Genomic DNA, 21,048 nt, shown 5'->3' with positions numbered 1-21,048 from the left:
GAAACTTTATTTCGTTAGTTAATTTTTTTTTCCTGTAAAAATAACAATTAATCTATTATATAGGACATTATGATTTAGAAAACGCAACATTTACGCAATTTTATATCTTGATACGAAGTACCCTGTTTTTATCGATCGCACAACTGCCGTGTATCCTCACGATTTTCAACTTTTGATTTGGCTAAGTTACATAATTGAAATTCAAAATTTATTTCCTTAATCCTTATTTCGTTCCCACCCACCACAATTATCACCATGATGGATCATAATTTAGCTGCCGCAAAATTTACACGAAATGGCTTGTTTTATAAATTTCTCGTCATGGTATCCACTTTTAGAAGAAAAGAAAAAAAACATTTAGCGAAATAATCGTTAGTAAAATTTTTATTTATTTACTTATTATTATTATTATTTTTTTGCAAAAATAACAATTGATATTTAATCTAGGACATTGAGATTTGGGAAACGCAAAATTTTTTTTAAATTTTACTTTTTTTTTTTATGGTGATATGAAACTACGTGTTTTGTAGATTGCATTTTCGGCTCTAAATTTCGGTGCGTATCCACAGTCGTAAATCACAAAATTAGTGTCATAAGAGAGGATATCTCATGTGTGGCCCATCTATGCCTTATAAAAATCATCCGCATTTTTTAAAAAATCGAATTGTGGGGAACACGTTTTGAATATTTACAAATAAATAACAGGAAATTGAAGATGAACGAAACACTTCGCGCACACCGCAAACGTCGAGTTAGTGCGTATTAAATTGTACACATGCGTACTAATATGAGAATACCGTACTGGGGTCACATCCTTGTGATCTTGTGCCACTAGAATCAGAAAAAGTTCTTTCCATATATAATACTGTAAGCCGTGAAAGGAGAACCGCGATCACATGGAAAAATATTATTTTTATTTATTTAATTTCCAAAACTTAAAATGGAAATGTTTCAGTTTGAATCCATCACATTTAATATTTTTTATCCTTGTTTCAATTGCTAGTATTATAAATCCAATATCATAAAACTAAAAAGAGATTGTTCATTGCTTAAACCTTATACTGACCATGAAGGCCGATGTAAAGTATTCAGCTTTTTCTTTTTGTTTACTTTTATATAAAAATATGTAATGGTCGAAAAAGAAAAAGAAATACCTGCCAAATTTCTTATTTGCCAAGTTTATGATACTCTTTAATTGCATGCTAGTCGATGTTAAAATCTGAGAGATGATGCTGGCAATCTTCCCATCGTTTTATCAGCTCAATTTCATAATATTAAATTACAGAAGTAAATTAATGAATAATCTATAAGAATAGTTGGTGCATTGTAATTTTTGTATGAAAAAAAAAAAAAAAAAAAAACAACTTTTGGCAGATGCTCAGCAATTCTTAAATGTAGAGAAAACATGGAAAAATTACAGCTAATTTCGTCTCTCTTAGCTAACTTATTTTTGCATCATTATGAAAAAAATTATACTCTTAATATTAAATTTATTGATGATTTAATTATCTGTAATTTTCAAGTTTATACTATTTTATTAAATAATATTTACCCCGAGGAATTAATCTTGTTTCGTAATCATGATGATAATATTAATTAAAATTTTTTGGATTTGGGTATTATAAAAGAAGAAAATATCTGCTTGTTAATTTATATCATAAAAGAAATGATTTTAATTTTAATATAAATAAACTAATTACTTGGAATTCTAATGTTTCTAATAACATCTATTTAAATACCACTTTTAATCAAATGAATAGAATTAAAAGAATATGTAGTAATGTTTATTTATCCAATAAACAAATCGACAAACTCTTTCAAAATTTGATAAAAAACAATGGATACCCAACTAAATTAATTAAATTCTATTTAAAATCATTGAGTAATTGTTTATTATTGTAAATAAATTTACTAAGAAACTTCTTTGTTAATTTATATAATTTTTACCATGTGCAAATCCATGACTAAAATTACTTGCAAAATAGGCAATTCATGTTTCTTTCTCTTTTTCTATTTTATTTTATTTTTTTCTTAAATAAAAGTTTATTTTCTAAAATTATTATTTGTCAACTTCTTTAAATTATCCAGTACAGTATAACTTGTGTAAGTTGACCACTTCTGGTGCATTGTTTAAGTGGGCAACTTGGGTCATTGAGTTGTTTCATTGTTTATTTTTTCGTTTCTTATAACATGTTGCTATATATTTAAAAAAAATTTTTTTACTTGACTTAAAAATTTTATTTAGCAAATAGCCAAATGAATATCTTAAGAAATGTGTTTAAACCTGAATGAACTTCAATTTGTTGCATATAATTCTAATATTTAACTAACTTTTTTTTAAAAATTATTTCTTTAGTTATGCATATGAAGTGTTTAATATAAATAAATTCTTAAAATATCAGAACACGAAAACATGTAATTTGAAAACTTTTAATAAAACAAAATTATTTGAGCACTTTAAAATTTATTCTGTTATTACTACACTTACAAACTTATTTGTTACAAAAATATTCCCTCATTGTTGTTAGGCGCTGTTGTTCTGACTTTACATCAGCCCAATGTTTTGAATGAAAGAAATGGTCAAAAGCTGACCCCCTACAGTTTCCCCAAATGGTCAACTCACAAAAGGGTTTAGATTAGCTTTTTACACTATTTCACCAAACAAGTGAAATTTTAACATACATTGCAAAATGACAGAAAATTTTCTGAAATTTTTTTTTTGGTCAACTTATGAGGGTTTTAGAATAGAATTTCATAATACTCCTAGACTAAATTGACTTATTTCAGTGGTCGACATACGAGATAGACAGGTGGTCAAGTTGCAAAGGTTTTGCTTCTATATATTATATAGGAAAAATTCTGTTCTTGATAATTGAGGTCAACTTATGCAGGTGTCCAACTTACAAGGGTGGTCAACTTGGCAGATTTCACTGTATAATATTACCTTGCTCACATCCAGTTTTTGGCCCATCCTTGGTAACTAACAAATCAAATGCACTTCAGTACTGCAGTAAGAATGCACTATAAAACAAAATCCCTCTATTTACGCTTTTACCTCAATTTGCGCTTCTTTTTTCATATTTTGTTATCTGGCAATCTTGTTAGGAAAATATTTTAAATCAATGTTGAAAAATTTCCCTTCATTTGAATTCGCTACTCGCTTTATAGATTTCGTTTTATGTTTTATTCTGTTTTTTCTTTATATTTTATTTTCTGTTGTAACATGATATTTTTACTTAATGTGATTTTATTTGTTGTAAATTTTTTTTGAGTGCGCCTCACACTATTCTAATGATATATTTTGCTTTGGCTATATTGATACAATATTAGAAAGCATTCCTTTTCGCGGATATAATCGTGTGAGCTGATGAAAAGGTTATATCTTTTATTTTCCGGATTTTTATTAATTCTTTTTCCTTTTTTCAGGATTTTTTATCTGGATTTTTATTATTTTTCTTTGTCTCTTTTTTCATTGTTTTGTAATTTTTCCATGTTTTTTCTACATTTGAACCTTTTTTTATGAGTTTTATTTACTTGCAGCTTATGCGCAGTAAATAAAACATATTGTTTTACTTACTTTTCTTCATTTTTTTTCTTTTCTTTTTGTCCTTTTTGTATTTATTTATTATGATTTATATATATATATATATAATTTATTTATTATTATTTTTTTTAATTTTTAATTATTGTAAAGTTTTTATCTCCAAACCTTTTGCAACTATATAACAAAAATGGCCGAGATATTTTCCTGCAGCACATTATTTCCCCAATTGATTAGAAAGGGAGAAACTGGTTTTTATTCCAACAAGGAGACCAAGTTCAAAATAATTGGGACTAATATATTCAGAGGGTTAAAATTTAAATGATACAATTTAAAAAAAGAAGTGCCATTTATGAATGTATTTTCATGAACTTATGGTACACAACATTTTTGGATAGAATAAAATGGTTTTCAATGGCTGCAATAAACTTAATTTTTATAACAGTTTATAATAACTTAATAATTTCTTAGTATACGAAGAGCAAAATATCATATTGTCTCAAAAAGAAAATTTAAGTAAAAAAAATTAAATACTACGAATTTTAGTAAAATTGAATTATAGCAAGCAAGCCTAATACTTTCTGAATGTGTATCTACATTTATTTTGAATGTGTGTTAGTTAAAGAAAAATTTTCATTTTAAAGTTTTTAAAAATTAGTTTGAAAAACAATTAAATTTCTTATGACGTTATGCAGTTTTTTCTACTTTGGAAAGACTGTGGCTGCTAGTTACGTATGTCTATTTTAAACATGTTTTGCTCTTGGTGAATATGTTTTGGGGAAATATTACTTACTTAATCAAAACACTTTTTAAATGTATTTTAAACTTTCATGTGTTGTAAATTATGCTTAATTTGTTTGTTAACATTCATAACTGAATTTTAAAATAATTGTTAATGTAATGAGATATATTGTTTTAGGTAAATATGAGATTGATTTATTAACTAATGTAATACATGCAAATCCATGGGCTTTTATTAATTAATTCAAGGTCTCCTGAATTTTTCCAAGTTTCAGGACCCTTATCTCTCAATGTCTCAATCATATATCTCCTGTAGCATGACATTTATTACCCACATTTAATGTATGTTTCAGGTATGTAGGGTTATGAAACAGAAACTATAGAAATAAGAAATTTGAATTTAAACATAATTGATACAACTCATACCTAAAGGAATGAAATTGATTTCTTGAATTATTTTATAAAATACTTTTAACCTCAAAGGTTTTAAGACTTGTAATTAGTATATTGTTTATGGATTATAAATTGTTAATAATTAAATATGTTTCTATTTTAATAAGTCTTTTACTTACGTAGCCCTTCTGTATTGGATCGGTTAAATGGTTTGCTAGAACCAAATGGAGTTCTGTCTCTTTCGGAGCAGGGAAGTCTGCAAGGAGAACTTCGTATTATCAAACCACATCCTGATTTCAGGTATTAATTGTTAGGCGTTTTTAAATTTTTTATTCTTTAAGAAATTATTTAATAAGTAGTTTTATTTATTGATTGTTTAAACTATTCTTATTAATTAATCAAAACATATTTACATACAAATGTAAAAAATCTTAAAGTATTCTTCTAGACATAAAGGAATGTTTTAAACTCAAGCTTGGGAAACAGTGGTTCAATATTATATTGGATTATGTATTTGAAGCCTTTATTATAAGCTTTTTTACATGAAATCTAATCTATTCAAATATGTTCGAAAAGGCTCTGTTATCAATAAAAGTAGTTAAAATAAAATAAGAGGTGACTTTTATAGTCAGCTCAGTAAACCTTTTGTTAAAACTGTAACTTCTTTATCTTTCTAAAAATATTTAATGTGTGGTTGAGAAAAAAAATAGTGAAATAAATAATTAAATTAATTGATTTTACATGAAATTAATAATCCACTTTAAAAATAAATCTCTAAGTATTAAAGTGTATTCTTAATGTGAACAATAAAAATGAAACTCTAAAGAATAAAATTAAGTCAATTTATAAGTATCATTCAATATTAATTTAAATAAATATTGAATGGAATAATACTTACAGACATAAAATGTTATAATAAGTTGTTGTTTAAAGGTCTTTTTATTATCTTATTTTGTTTCACAAAAATAAAAATTATGCAACCTTTTTTGCTCCAAAAACATTATTCCTTATATTTGGATTTGTTGATTTGTCAATCTTATTGTTAAAATCTAGTGTGTATTTTTTTAAGGATATTTTTGACTATGAACCCACAAAATGGTGAGATCTCAAGAGCTATGCGTAATCGAGGAATAGAAATTTATGTAGAAGTAGGTGTTAATAGTTCATTTTTTTAAATTTATGGAAATAATTACTTTTCTTTTTATTAACTTACCTGATCATTTTTTCTTCTTAGCCATTGTATACCAAAACTTCTCATGGCGAAAGTATCATGGATGATTGGAGATTTAGACTTGATATTGCTGCCTTTTCTCAGTGTAAAAATTTTTCCCATTCAGGAGTGGTCTTTGCTTTGATGCACCTTCATATGATTTTAGATAAAGATAAATCTTTAGGTAATTTCAAAATATTTATCCTTATTAAAGATTTGTTTTACCTTTAGAAGAAGGAAAATGGGTTTCATTAAATGTTTTATTAATTATTATTATTCGATTGAGGTGGTTAAAAAAATTCCTAAAAAGTAAACTTAGAGGATATCTGAATGTGTCTTATGTTATTTCTAAGAGCAGGATGGTTAAAGAAAAGAGAATTCTATAAATCTGGAAAAATCGAGGAATTTGAATAAAGTATTCAGAAAGTCTGGGGAAATGAATTAATGTAAATCAAATTGTAATGTTTTTACAAAAATATGAGACAAGTACTTTTTTTTAAAATTTGTTTGTCAACTTAATTTAAGTAATATAATTAACAAATATAAGTGTTTTAATTTATTTTATGCATCAGAATAATGTGTATAATGTTACAATAATGTAATAATATTATAATAATTAAGGAAATTTAATAAAATCTCAGTTTGTAAAGTTCAAAGAATTTTTTTTCTGAGTGTTTGTGGCTAAACTGAATAGGTGTTAAATTGTTATGCTTCTGTTAAACAATATTTTTACAGTTAAGTTATTTGAGTAATTGCTTCAAAATATGGGAATTTTATTAATTGATGAGATCCAGCCGTAAACAGATAACTAATTTGTCTACTTGTAGAAATTTAATAAAAAAAAAATTTATTTTATTTTTTTTAAAATTTGTTATTGGTTGCAAGTTAATATTAGCAATAAGTATATCTTTGCTTTCTTTACGACTTAAGAGAAAACATGGGAGAATATGGGTCATGGGAGAATCATTGTCATGGGAGAATATATATATATATATATATATATATATATATATATATATATATATATATATATATATATATATATATATATATATATATATATATATATATATATATATATATATATATATATATATATATATATATATATATATATATATATATATATAGTAAGGCAGGTAAAGCAGCATTTGTTTTAAAGCAATTTTCCCATAGTATAGTATCAAGTATTCCAGTACTTTCTTTTTTTTTTGCAGATGTATATATGTTTTAAATTATTGTTTAGTGTTTTAGCTTGACAAAATTGTATATTCATATTTTTTAAGTTTTAGAACAATTTGTTAGTGTCAATAATAAATAAAACAAAATTATTCCCCATTTTTTCTTTAAATGCTTTAGTGAAAAGGTAAATAAGATAAATTTATACATTTTGAAATTGATCTTTTAGAATGTTACTAAACAACTTAACATTTAGTAACAAATCGGACAATAATGATTTCTGAAATGTTACTAAACATATTATTTCTACTTACACTTCAACTATGTTTTTTGCTTTGCCTTAAGTTCATCATTATTAGAGTACCTAGCATTTTTAAAAGGTGCTTATTTTTGATTTACGTTTTTTAAAAGCCTTTAAAGGGCTTCTTTTTATTCGGGCTTTGTAAAAAGTGCTTAATTTCCTATCTTTTGAAAAGATATTTTTTTTGCCGTGTTGATTGTTGTTCTAAATTACAAAGAATGCATGATTTTTGCAATTTCTCTGCAATATTTATCAGAACCTAGTTATTTAATCATGATTATGTAAAGTTTTTTAAAATGTTTTTAAATTTTATTGATTTTATGTTTATAAATTAAGAAGTTTAAACGATAGAAATTTTTTTATTATTTTTATTACTGCACAGTCCTAACTATGATTTTTTTTTTCTTTTTCAAAAGGGATTAAAAATATTTTTTGAGTGCTTAAAAAGTACTTGAAAGGTGCTTATTTTTTGTTGAAAAATCTGACTACATACTCTGATTATGTTTTAATAATTTCTGAAGTTCTTGAGAGATATGTTCTGAGCAATAGATCAGTAAGTTTATTGGACTTTGTCAAAATATTTATATAGATATAAGTTATATGTTAGCCTTTTTCAGCATGAATTATTATGACGCAACAAGTTGCTTCGTTTACTTTTGCTATTAGTTCTCATTGAACTCAGTTTCTTAAACTCTGAGTCTTGTTGTATGCATAATAACTTTTTTTTCCCATTGGTTTCAGGTGTCTCTGTATCTGATTTTTATAATGCTTCATCTTTGTGTGCCCAACTATTACTTAAATATGATGATCCTAGAGAGGCCATTCTTAAAGTTTTTGAATTTGTTTACTGTAAAAATCTTTCTACCACTCAAATGAATACAGTAAGTTCATGTACTATTTATTTAGAGACATATTCAATTGTAAATTTTTAAAAAAATAATCTTTTATGATTTGTTTTCTCCTATTTAAGTTTTTATTAAAATTATTTTGGAAATTATACTTTACATCAAGAACTTGATTCTTTTGTAGAAGATAAAAAAAAAATATGCTGTTCCAAGGTACTATAATTTTCAGCAAATTACGATCAAAAATATTAATGCAAATACAGATGTAGGTGTACAAGTACATGTTTGATACATAAGTAAATTAATAGATAAAAAGTTAATAGTTTTAAATTTTTTTAATAATTTTGTAAAAAATTACTTATAGCAATTTTTTTTTGTGTGGATATTTTTTCTCTCTGCTTCTAACTGATATATGTTTTTATTAAATCTTTAGAAAACTCTAGAACTATGCAAAGATGGTATTAAATCCTTGCGAGACATATTGCCAGATCTACAAATTCCTGTTATTAATCTGTTACCAACATCAGTAGATTATAGACAAAATTGTGTGATGGCATGTTTTAAAAAACAGATATTTCCATTCGTATATATTCTTCATGAGTTTCAGTTTCATGTGGATAAGTAAGAATTACATTTTTGTTTAAATCTTTGTGTTTAAAAAGTAAATTAATAAAAACAACTGTCCTTCAAGTAGTATTTGTTTCTTTCCCCATTTTCTTATCATATACTAATTGTCAAAAATTAATAAAAATTTGATATTTTTTACTTTTTTATATCATACTCTATTGTAACTGCCATATCCTATTGTTTATTAAACTCCAAATACGCACCATTCTAGTTTATATGGTTATTTTTAAATTAATTTTCCATTGAGACTTTAGCAACAGACTATTTCATCAAGAATTATAACATTTCATTAAAAATTCTAACAGCTCCTTCTTTAGTGCTTGGCGGTCGATATAAAAAAAAACACAGTATAAGAAAGACTCCTGATTATGTCTTCTGATTCACGTAAGCACATCATCAAATCTAAGATATAATTATGATGCAGGATATAAATCTAACAACATTAAGTATATTGACCATGAAATTTCTCTAATAATATGATTACTTTCATGTATAATAAACTAGTTTACCCCCAATTTATTCTTTTGAAAAAAAGTCTATGAAGCAGATAATTCATTGTAAATAATCCAAATATTTAATATGTAGTGTGTTAAAAGCATCACACAATTTAAAAATTATTTAAAATAAATATATAAAATTTGATGGTTCTCTCTCTAATTAATTTTTAAGAATTTTTATTTTATTTATTTGTCATATTTCATCCACTATATTTATTTCTAATTTTTTGTTTCATTTGTTTTATTTTACAGTGTAGGTGACAATTCATCCTCTGTAAATCAGTTCGGATCTGTGTATCCAACCATCCAATATGCTAACAGCACTAACACTGAACTGAAATTTCAAACTATTTTGTATTTATTGTTCCAATCATGCCCTGTTAGTTTACTCCAGTTTTTTAAAGCATGGGTCTTTCAAACAATTGAATCCAAAATGCAGCAAGAATCCAATGATTCTAAAATAAAGATTATATTTGCCTCCTGTTTGAGATTCCTTGAAATCCTTATGATAGAAACTGAAAAACCTATTGCCTTAAGGTTAAAGAAGCTGATTGGAGATATGTTTAATTATGCAGGTAAGCTTTCTAAGACAATTTTTTTTAAAGTCTTATTTCGAAATTGTAGTTATGATTTTAAAATTACAAGTACAGATTTTAAGAATTTTCCGTATTAAATTTTTCTTTAAAAATGTTTTGTCTATTATTCTAATTGGTTCTTGTGACATAAATCTGTCACATTTTGTATTATACTGTTATATTTACCCAAATACGTGCAATGGATGTTGAGATAGGTTTTGTTTTGAATTAAAGGTTAAAAATTTTGTGGGACAAAATTATTTAAAGTATATTTCCAAATGTTTATAAATTTTTTAATTTGGTGGAAAAATTTAACCCCTGAAAACTTTGTCATTATTATTCTGCATTTGTACTGTGTGTAGCATAAAGACTAGTAGCTAATAAAAAATGTTTTTTTTTTTTTTAAATTTTTTTATGTACTAGTTACATTATTCCTTACTAGTGTATGTTTTACTTGAATACAATTGAGCTCCAGGATTCCTGGATACTCATGTTATTATTTTTTGTGTGTTTTATTTTTCTTTTTGTTTCTTTTATTTATCTATCAAACAAATGATGAAGAAATTTAATTTATATTTAAGTTTATTACTTCGATATGTAAAATTAAATTAATGCAATATTTTTTGTAGCATTTACTGACGTAAAAGAAAAGGAATTACCTATGGATCCACGTTGGAAACCATATATTTTTGGAAAGTTTCTCCGTCATATGAAACAACGTCCAAATTATGATGATAATGAATCCATTCTTGAAGAAAAAATAACGAGTTGTGCTAATAAGTATGGTTCTTTTTTTTAATTATTTGAATGCAAACACACTTATTGTAAATCTGTTACTTTTGTTGCTTCAAAATTTTTAAATTTAAAAGAGATTTGAAAAGTAATACAAAAACTTTAGTTTTATTATAAAAGCTTCTGACTTATAAAAATTTCTAAATGATTTTTATCAATTTTTTTGCAATAAATAAATTTTAAATTAAATTTAAATTTTGTTTAGGAATATTTCTGGTTGTTTTCTATTTTTGAAAGTACCTCCCTGTTTTTAGAAAAGTCTAACAAAAGTTTTGTTCTTATAACTAAGCATGATGCAAAGAATATTTACTAATAAGTATCTAAAAATATTACCTTTTTCGCTTGCTGTTGGTGTGAGTTTGATCAAATGCATTTAATAAAAACGTTACAAATATCAGCTAGAGACTATAACTCTTTCTGCTACTAATCTGAGTCCTCAAGTTTAGAAATCAATATTAAAAAAATGTTTTTCATTCTTAATAAAAATTATGTATGAAGACTTTTTTTTCAAATATTCGCTTGTTTCTTAGCAAGTAATTTCAATAAAAAAATTTTAGGTGGTGACTTTTGTTTTTAAATTGAAAAGAGAATTTTAAACGATACTATTAGGATTTTGCTCATTAAATATGACAAAAAAGACAAATATTGATAACTAAAAGATTTTTCCAATGTTTCTATTTATAGAACTGGAAATTAAAACAGAAAATCAAAAAATATTTATATTTATAAATTTGTTCAGATTGTTTCTATAAGTTAAATATATTTATATGTTTTTTTTTCTCTTTTCAGATACCATTTATCTCTTCTTCTAAGACTTATGCAATTAAAGTTAGCTAATTCAGACAAAGACCGTTCAACTTTGTTCAAGCTATGCCAGACTGGAGAGATTTCAAATATCATTGAAGATAATAAAGCTTACAAGTTCAATGTGATTTCCAAATTCCGAGACTGCCTTTTAACTATTATAAATACTGTAACTAAAATGGTTGAAGATGATCTTCCAGTCATTTGTGATGAATCATTCTGGAAAGTAAGATATATCTAAAATTTTAAAAGATTTTGAAAAAGATTTATGTTACTTTAAACTCAATCAGAAAATAAATTTTACCAGCATAATACACCAGCTGTTCTGAATTTTTTTCGACTGTGGAACCCCAAATGGCCCCTGACCGAGCCCTGAGATTTAATGAATAAATTTCATTAGTAATTCTGAACTTATTAATTAATTAAAGACTATTAATTATTTTAAAAGCATGTAATAATCTAAATTTTTTTTATTATTTATAAAATATTTAGTGAAAAATATTTTCATCATATCGTTTTATCAATCATACACTTAAAATTAGGTTTTATGTCAGAAGGTTGAATTCACAGGTCTGGAATGGTATTTAGTCTAGTTCTTAATTTAATTTTTGTTCATGCTTAAGCTGAAAATGAGTGAAATGAATTATGGTTTACGTTAAAATATAAGCTAAGAAAGAAGAAAATAATAAACATTGAGAATTGTTATCAGAGAAACATACTTCTTCAATTGAATTTCGTTATTTTATCTTTGGAAACTCCATTTTGGGAACCGCTGAAAGGATAGACAATAAAATTTATTAAAAAGAGGCCATAACTATTTGGGGTGCTAAATATATATATAAGATGTACTTTGTAATAAGCAAGAATAAAATATTTTATGTTCAAAAATGTGCTGGAAACTGCTTAAAAAACCTTTAATTTTTTATTTATTTACATTGCACGGGAAATGGATGAGCTTCAAGCAGACCTGTATAATATATGCGAATGCCGTTCGCGCAAAAATTAGTCACCATTGCGAAAAATATTTTTTTCTTTTCACATTCACGCAATTTCAAATTCAAATATCATGATTTGTATTAACATGATTTTAAAATCAAACATCGCGATTCGTATTCACGCGATTTTAAAATTAAATGCGCAGATGCATATTCCCATGATTTAAAAATCACACATTGTGATTCATGCTCATGCAATTCAAAATAAATGAAATCTCGCATTGACATTTTAATTGAAATGTTGATATTATTCTATGGATAACTGCTTCCTACTATTAATATAACAAATATTCGGTTGGCCGAATGTTCGGCAAAGTATTTGGAAGACGTGAAAAAAATTTCGGGACTGGTGGAGACGTTTTAATAGATTTAATAAAGAATAGTCTAAAATCAAATTTTTTACTCAACTTTGTTAGGAATAGTTTTTAAGCATATTTGTTAAGTTTTAAAACTTGTTAATTTATTTTCTGAAAGTCACATTGGAAAGCAAAATTTAAAGAATTGAAACTAGACTACTTTATACTAAACTAACAGTTTTGTCAAGCTGATTTTTTTCTTCTTTTTAATTATATTCAGGCAAGTCAACTCCTTGTTTTTCAATATTTAATGTTTTAAAAATTGAGAGCATTTTTGCTTGTTATTCTATTTTAACTAAAGCAAAGCACGTGTGTGGAGTGTTTCTAATAGTCTTTATTCTTTTATTGCCCCTTTTTTTCTTTTATGGTAAGATAGATAATGAGTAACATAGATTACTGTACTGTGATTCTCAACGTTAAAATTCAATTTCAGATTCCAGAACAATTTTTTTTTTCTATTTCTTGTTTGATTATTGAACTAACTTTACTTTTTATTCGCGTTTTTATTAATGCAGCATTTTTTAAAGAGCGTTTCTAATAACTTTTTTTTATGGTCAGTTTTAAATTTTTTTTTTTTTTTAAATTAAGGCCATGTGAAACAGTTAAATTAAAATTTTTAGTATTAAACCTTTCATTTTTAAATCAAGATATATTTTTGTTTTGGTTTCTATTTCGCTTTTTTTTCCAAAAGACTTTATAGTAGTTTTTATTATTTTATTATATGCAGTAATGAAAATGGTTTCTATTAGACTTTAATTTTCACCTTTTTTTTGTTGAAAATACAGTAATTAAAAAACAGAAATGTTTATATTTAAAAATATTTTCCAAAAATTAAAATCTTATGTTATTTTTTCTGTTTTGCTTTTGTATATAGTAATATTTGTTTTATATATTGGCAATTTTATGATAAGAGCTGCATTTTTAACAGCGTTTCTCGTAGACATTATCTCTTTTGATGTCTTATTGATGATTTTTTCCTGGAAGATATTATTTTTAGAATTGAAGTTTTGTTTTAGGTATTATGAGGATATTTTTTTCAACTTGACGATTTTTATTTTCTTATAGCTGTTAGTTTTTTTTTTCCTTAAATATTTATTATCATCTTAATATCTAGTTATCTTTATACTCTTAAACATTTATATTAAAGTTTTTTTCCCCTTACCCCATGCTAATTATACAGCTAAGTTTTACTTATTTTTCAATAATATTTTTCAAACTTTTATGTAAAAAATATTTATTCTAATTTTTTTTTTTAAATGATGCTATTCCGCCGTTGATTATTCAGTATTCTGTCGAACATTCAGTGTTTGGCTATTGTTATATCCCTACTTCCTACATACACTTTTTTATTGCTTAAATTTCAGATATTTTTTAAATTATTAAAAAATCATTTTTGGACATAACATTTTTGTATTTCTCTTTTCAGCTCTAGGTTTTTTACCAAATTTATTTCAGTGGTATAAATCAATATAAAGTTCTATAAAAATTCCGCAGTTTTTTTTCAAACTAATTTTGTCAAAATGGGGTGACGAGGAAAGGGTGGGAACACCAATTAATTAGTTACACCTATTAATCAATGCTTGCAGAAAGTATTTTAAATTGATATTTTGTGTTCAAAGAAAATTTTTAATTTATATCTAAGTCTGACTTTACATATGGTTTATGCCTTTCTTCGGCTATTATTTAATGTTAATAATAAGTTCCAATAATACACTGACGGCAAAAGCAGTACATCGCTGAACATAAAATCATTTAAACTATACCTTGTCTTGTAGTAGTTATTTTTTTGTAATGTTTTAAGTATTATCTATGTTTTCTGTAGTTTAAAATTACTTAGGCAACCTTTCTCTTTTCATTACATATAAAATTTAATTTTCTAATGCACTAATTTGCTACTAGTTTACATACAGTTACCTTAAATTTTCAAAATCATTGAAATTCAAAAAGATACAAATTTCTTTATGAATATGTCAAAGTGTAGTGTATAATAGTTTTGTTACTTATTCATAATTCTCTGTATTTTTTCCCCCAGCTGTATGAAATTATACTCCTTCTCTCCTCTTGTCTGCAAATTGGGGAAACTCCCCTTGATAAAAAGTTTTTTCTTAGAAGTATTGACTTTGAAATGAAACGGCTCATTCCAAATTTTCATTCTTTAAAGAAAAAAATTCTTCGACTATTTGAAAGTAATGATGGGTAAGAAAATTTGGTTTATCTGTTTATTTATTTATTGCATAGATGAATTATGTAGTGTATTAGCAGCAACTAAATTAAATTGAAATTTATACTAGGTCTACATTATAATTTTTTTTATTCCCTTTTATGCTTCTAAGATAAATTATGTGAAATAGAGAAAAATTTGCAAATAAATTTAGCTTAACTTACAAATTCCTTTTTTTAGCATTCAACTATGTATTGCAGCATTTTAGGTTATAAAAGCTTATAATTAAAAACTTCCTGTTTTTTTTTTCTTCAAAATTTTGTATTAAATTATAACTATATTTTTCAGCAATTTTTAAGTAAGCTTTTTACTTTTAGTATGAATTCTATGCATTACTTTCGTTCTAAGAACTTAAATATTTTCCATACTTGTTTATTAAAGAATATAAATAAGGTTGATACCTTCAAGCAATTAAATTTAACTCCATAAAATTTTTGTGTATCTTGACTTGTATCTTAATTTTAATATAAAAGAAAACTTTTTTTTAACTCTTAAACCTTTACCTTTTTATGCAATTTTTTTTCACTATTATACTTCAAAGGATTACTGAAAGGGAATCTTTTTTTTAAAAATTTAATTATTTAAAAATTATTAAATTTAAAAAAAAAATATTTCAACTAGCCATTTTAACTAACCATTTTCAACTAGCATAATTTCTAAACCATAAAAAGGAAACTTAAACGGACATTGGAGCTCAGTAGCTGCAGCACCATATTAACCATATTTTTCAGCAAATTTCAATTAAGTAAGCTTTTTACTTTTAGTACAGTAGGGAACCGATTATCCGGAACGATCGGGACCATCGCTATTCAGGATAACTGGTTTTTCCGGTTTTCTGAATCGCTACAAAATGCCGTTTTTTTTATTGTTAAACCTAACTAAAAAAATATATATTTGAGAATAATCTTAAAAAGAAGAAAAAACGATGAAGTAATACAATAATAATTATTTCCAAAATGATGGTAAGGTAAACATCTTTAAAAAAAGAATGAAAAATCCTAAGATTTTATGAGGAGAAAAAACATTTTTTAAAATAAATGACGGGAAAATTTATCGAATTTCGTTCCGGTTTTTTGGTTTTCCGATTTCCGGATAACGGGTTCTGTACTGTATAAACTCTACACTGTACTTACATTCTAAGAGCTTCAATATTTTCCATACTTGTTTATTAAAGAATATAAATAAGATTGATACCTTCAAACAATTAAATTTAACTCCATAAAGTTTATGTATCTTTACTTATGTATTAATTTTAATATAAAAAAAAACTTTTTTTTAATTCTTAAATTTTTACCTTTCTATGTAATTTTTTTTTCATTATCATACCCTCATGCTTTGTGTAACTTAAAGATATTTTTATATTAATTATTTTCTTATTATATTTTCTCATGTGTTTTATTCACTTGTACCATGTATATTTTCATTATTATAAATTACTGTCAGAAACATTTTCTTTAATTGCAGGTTTAAGTCAAACAATAGGTTGCTTAACCAGTTTAACACCATCAATCGAGCCCTAAATGCATCAGACAAAGACAATACTATTTGTGTCAAAGTTGCTAATAAAATTGGTTTCCCATTGAGCTTTATCAGCGAAAAAGAATTCAGACTTTGGACTTCCCTTCAGGAGTAAGAATTTATGCTTGTTTATATATTATGATATTAAATCCAAGCTTGAGATTCTTCTGACTTATATTGGAATTTTCAAGTTTCTAAACTTTTTAGAAAAATGCTATCAATTTAGATATAGAAAAAAATATGCAATAAAATTAGCTTTTTTGTTCTCCTCAAGACTCATTTCCAACATAAGGAAATAAAAACAGTTTTCTCAAAATAAAAATATTTGATCTAATTTTTTGAGAGAGTGATCCACTATTGTATGTTCCAAAAAAAGAAAATTATCATAGTTAAATTTTTTATTTATGTAAATAACTGTCAACAACTGCGAGACAATAATGAAAGAATATGCTATGTTAAATAACTGTTTTTTCATAATATTACTAAAAAATTTTGTTGTTTTACTTTATTATTACTTTCTTTAATCAATTATTTTTAAAGCTTAACGACAGTAAAGAAACTTAAATTAAGAATGTGAATAGCTTAAATGTTTTTGTTTTGTGCAAAATAGTTTTACATACTTTGTTATTTATTTTCTTATACTTTGAGTTTGTAGGTATTTTCAGATTTTTTGCTCTTTTCCCACCTTCATACCTAAAGATTTTTTTTTAAATTTATCTTTACTTCCAGATTCTTTGTGTTTCATGCATATGCATGAATCTTCACAGCTCTGATTTATCACTGAGCTTTTTTTAACATTTGGAAATTTAATGTATCAAAAAATCTTATATTATGTCATTTTTAATTGGGAAAAATTCAAATGGAATTTATGTATGTAGACCAAAATTTCTTTTTATATAGTTTTAAATTTCTGCCGATATTCATTTTATGCTATTCTTTTATGTTTTAGAATATTTTCTGCTATATACCTTGTAGACAGAATTCAAGATCCTAATTTGTCCTTAAAAGATCTCAAACTTATAGTTACCAACCAAGAAAATTGGGCTATATCCCTTGTAAAAGTTCTTCTTAGAAATCCTGCTCATCGATACCAAAAAGATGGAATGCAAAAAATTCTTAAAATATTGGATCCTGATTACTCAAAGGGTAATTTATCCTTCTTGTATATTTTTATGCTTAAATTGTCTTTTTAAGTGCTTAATATGGCAAATATAGACTAGTTACAGCTAGTACTAGTGATGGACTAGTACACCAGGTATGAAATGGGGTATAAGTATAATTTTTATTTAATATTTTAACAGAGAATCTAATTAGGCCTTAAATCGGAAGCTGTTTCGTTGTTCATTTCTGTCAGATTATTATTAAAATGCAGGAATTTGGACTTATTTATTATTTATTTGGATGTTAAAATATGTGTTTGTAAGCATGAGATGATCAATTTCCCAAACTATTTCACAATCGGGTGAAATCAGTCTTGAAGAGAAAATTGACTGACAAATTCTGTCTTTCAGTTTTGAATATTAATTTCCAGAAAAAAATTATAATAATAATAAAGTTTACCCTTAAAATAGTTATTCTTATGAAAATTGTATTGCAAATTAGTGAATAGTGTCTTATTAAAACTTATTTGGGGATATTCACTAAATTATGTATGAAATCTGATTTTATGTATGTGTTTCTGCCAGTGGCCCCCATCCCCCCAAGCTCTTAGGCGCATTCATCCCCCCCCCCCCCCAAAAAAAGAAATTTGCTAACTTCCCCCTTCCATGTTAGCTTGTTCGAAATAGTGCTAGTTTGTTTGCATTCTACTCATAATATGACAAATGCAGACCTTGATCCTGATTGTGAATGCTGAAAATATGTTTAAAGCAAAAATAAATAAATTGAAAAAGAAGGCACAAAAAATAATTGAAAATGGGCTGACTAAAACTATTACAATAAATGATAAGTTGCTGATGGCACCTGTAGATTAATGAGCTCAGAAGTTTTAAACTAATAATTTTAAAAAAATTAGTTTATTGAAATAGGATGAGGTAGATTTCCAGAATTTCTTTACATATTTTGCTTTGCACCTACTAATAGTCAAGTTATGTATGCCTGAAAATAGAAAGTTGCTTCTTTTATTTATGTACTTTAAAAAAAAAATCTCTCGTCTAAATTCCCCCCCTAAACTATTCGTTTTATTTAGTGTAAAAATTCTCCCCCAAGCTTTAAGTGGGCGCATTGTGCGCCCATCTTCCCCCCTGATGGGGGCCCCTGGTTTCTGCCTATTTTACATCACATCTTTATCAATTAATTAAAAAAAAATTAAATAATAATCTGAAAAATCTTTATCTATAAGAATTCTCTCAGCTTATTTGAATTATATTTTCTAATTGCTAATAAAAAAATATATATAAACTGTTGTATTCAATAGCTTTTTTTCTAAAAGGTTAAAAAAATAGAATTAAAAAAAACAGCAAAATTTTGTTTTATAATTTTTAAGTGTTGCACATGTTTTACAACAAAATCACAATTTCTAAGTTAATTTATATTGTTCCATTATTTGTGAGAAAGCTCTTAAATGATTACTTACTTGGATGTAACATCTATTTTCAGATTATATTTAATATTTTTTTAGTTTTACAGGGTGCGTAGCGTTTTTAAAAAGTGCTTAAGGGTGCTTTTTTTCGATTTTCGTTTTTTAAAAGCCCTTAAAGGTGCTTTTTTCATTGGGTGATTCTAAAAAGTGCTTAATTTTCCCTTTTCCAAATTGAGATTTTTCGTTTGCCATGTTGATTTTCGCTACAAATTATGCTGAAAGACATTGTTAACATTGTTCTATTCAGCGTTTTCACAAATAATTTAACCCCAATCTATTTCGGCGCATCGTCAGTCCGTAGCGTATGAAAACGCTATTCGATTTGCATGATTCACAAATTTTAACAAGTGTAAAAAACAATGCCAAAAGTTTTTTTTTTGACATGATGGTTAAAACCAGATAAAACCGTCAATTGTCAAAAAACTTTCCAACCCTGCCTAATGATGATATTTTTTAAAGTGCTTAAAAATATTATTTGAGTGCTTGAAAAGTGCTTAAAAGGTGCTTATTTTTTGTTGAATAATTTGGTTACGCACCCTGTTTTAGTGTTGCTTACATTTTGATTGAATTCAGGGTCAATGTTTCAAAAACTGTATAAAAAAAAAGCTTCAAAACTTTCATTTTCATTTTTGATGGAGTAAATAAATTTAAAATCTTAATTTTCTGTTCCAGAATTAAATGTTGTTGAAGACATCAAATTGCAATTACATGAAGCTGGTCTTATCAATATTGATAATGATGACATAATGGAAATATGCCAGAATGCTCCGGCTGTCCCTACTATGTCAGATAAAGAACTAGCTTATAGAATCCAACTCTATCCTCTTTGGGAATACCTAATGATTCTCTGTGAAGCTGATATTTTGTCTAACAGTAATTTGTCAGTCCAAAATTTCATCGTGACAGCAGCTGTCCAGTTACTTGGATTGAATCCAAAGCGCTGTTATCAAATATTTCGTACAATTCGAGGAAATTTAGAGGTAAATATATATATTTATATTTTTTTATTTAAACGTTTTTTGTTTATTTTAGTTTTATCAGTGTTTCATTTTAAAACTGTTTTAGAATCATTATGTTGTTACTTTGAGTTTTACTGATTTAAGTTTAGAAAGAAAATTTTAACATGCTTTATTTTTATTGAAAGGTATAGTTTTTATTATAAAATTTTAAATATCTAATGCATGTAATGTTATTCGTTTTTGTGTTATAGTCCTTACTTTTGCATATCAACATATCCTATAGTTGCAACAGAATTTCTGTAGTTGCTGGGAAAATTTGGTGTAAACTATAGAGATACAAATTATGTATACAAACTAACTGATCAAACTAAAAATGCTATTGGTTGATTTAATCAAACCAAAAATTCATGTTATTTCTCCACCATTTGCTTTAAAAAGGTGGAAGGAAGTTTGTTTCTTACCTTCAGAAGTGATAAACTAATTGTTCCAGGAAAAGTATGTCACAATCAGCTGATAAAAGTAGCTTTCAGGTCGGCTTTTTCAACATATTTCAGCCGTTTTTTTCTTTGATTTTTTTTTATGTTCAAAATACTGGTGTGAACAAAAATGAAATAATTTTATGTCTAGAGATGAATATTAAGTATAGAAAAACTTTCTTTGGTGTTTAGTAGAATTACTTATGTCTGATGTAGTTTTTTTTATTTCGAGTCATACGCCTCGCTTGATAATTATTAAAACTGTTTACATTATGTATTTCTTTTAAATGTAGTGAATTACTAAAGGCACAAATGCAGCGGTCACCAATTGATAATTTGCTTACTAGTTTTTTTAAAAAATTATTATTTGTTGAGGGATATCTGAAAAATGGGCAGTGGCGAAAATTTTATTTGTCTCACTTTTCAAAAGGATTCAA

The 21,048-nt window shown here is 25.7% G+C and overlaps 1 protein-coding gene across 1 annotated transcript in view; it reads left to right on the top strand.

Moving 5' to 3' along the window:
- The window catches only part of LOC107455693 (midasin), a 298,299-nt gene that overhangs the window by 196,663 nt on the left and 80,588 nt on the right, over nt 1-21,048 (top strand). The window contains exons 44-55 of the mRNA XM_087164129.1: nt 4,859-4,975; nt 5,745-5,823; nt 5,910-6,069; nt 8,107-8,246; nt 8,644-8,831; nt 9,587-9,909; nt 10,539-10,689; nt 11,491-11,731; nt 14,889-15,052; nt 16,542-16,706; nt 17,545-17,741; nt 19,849-20,156. Of these exons, the coding sequence (XP_087020255.1) occupies nt 4,859-4,975; nt 5,745-5,823; nt 5,910-6,069; nt 8,107-8,246; nt 8,644-8,831; nt 9,587-9,909; nt 10,539-10,689; nt 11,491-11,731; nt 14,889-15,052; nt 16,542-16,706; nt 17,545-17,741; nt 19,849-20,156 (2,233 nt within the window). The remainder of the gene's footprint in view (nt 1-4,858; nt 4,976-5,744; nt 5,824-5,909; nt 6,070-8,106; nt 8,247-8,643; nt 8,832-9,586; nt 9,910-10,538; nt 10,690-11,490; nt 11,732-14,888; nt 15,053-16,541; nt 16,707-17,544; nt 17,742-19,848; nt 20,157-21,048) is intronic.

The sequence above is a fragment of the Parasteatoda tepidariorum genome, chromosome 5, assembly GCF_982258835.1.
Source record: "Parasteatoda tepidariorum strain Cologne lab strain chromosome 5, Ptep-v5.0, whole genome shotgun sequence".
NCBI classification, from domain to species: domain Eukaryota; kingdom Metazoa; phylum Arthropoda; class Arachnida; order Araneae; family Theridiidae; genus Parasteatoda; species Parasteatoda tepidariorum.
This window is presented reverse-complemented; position numbering and strand designations above follow the sequence as displayed.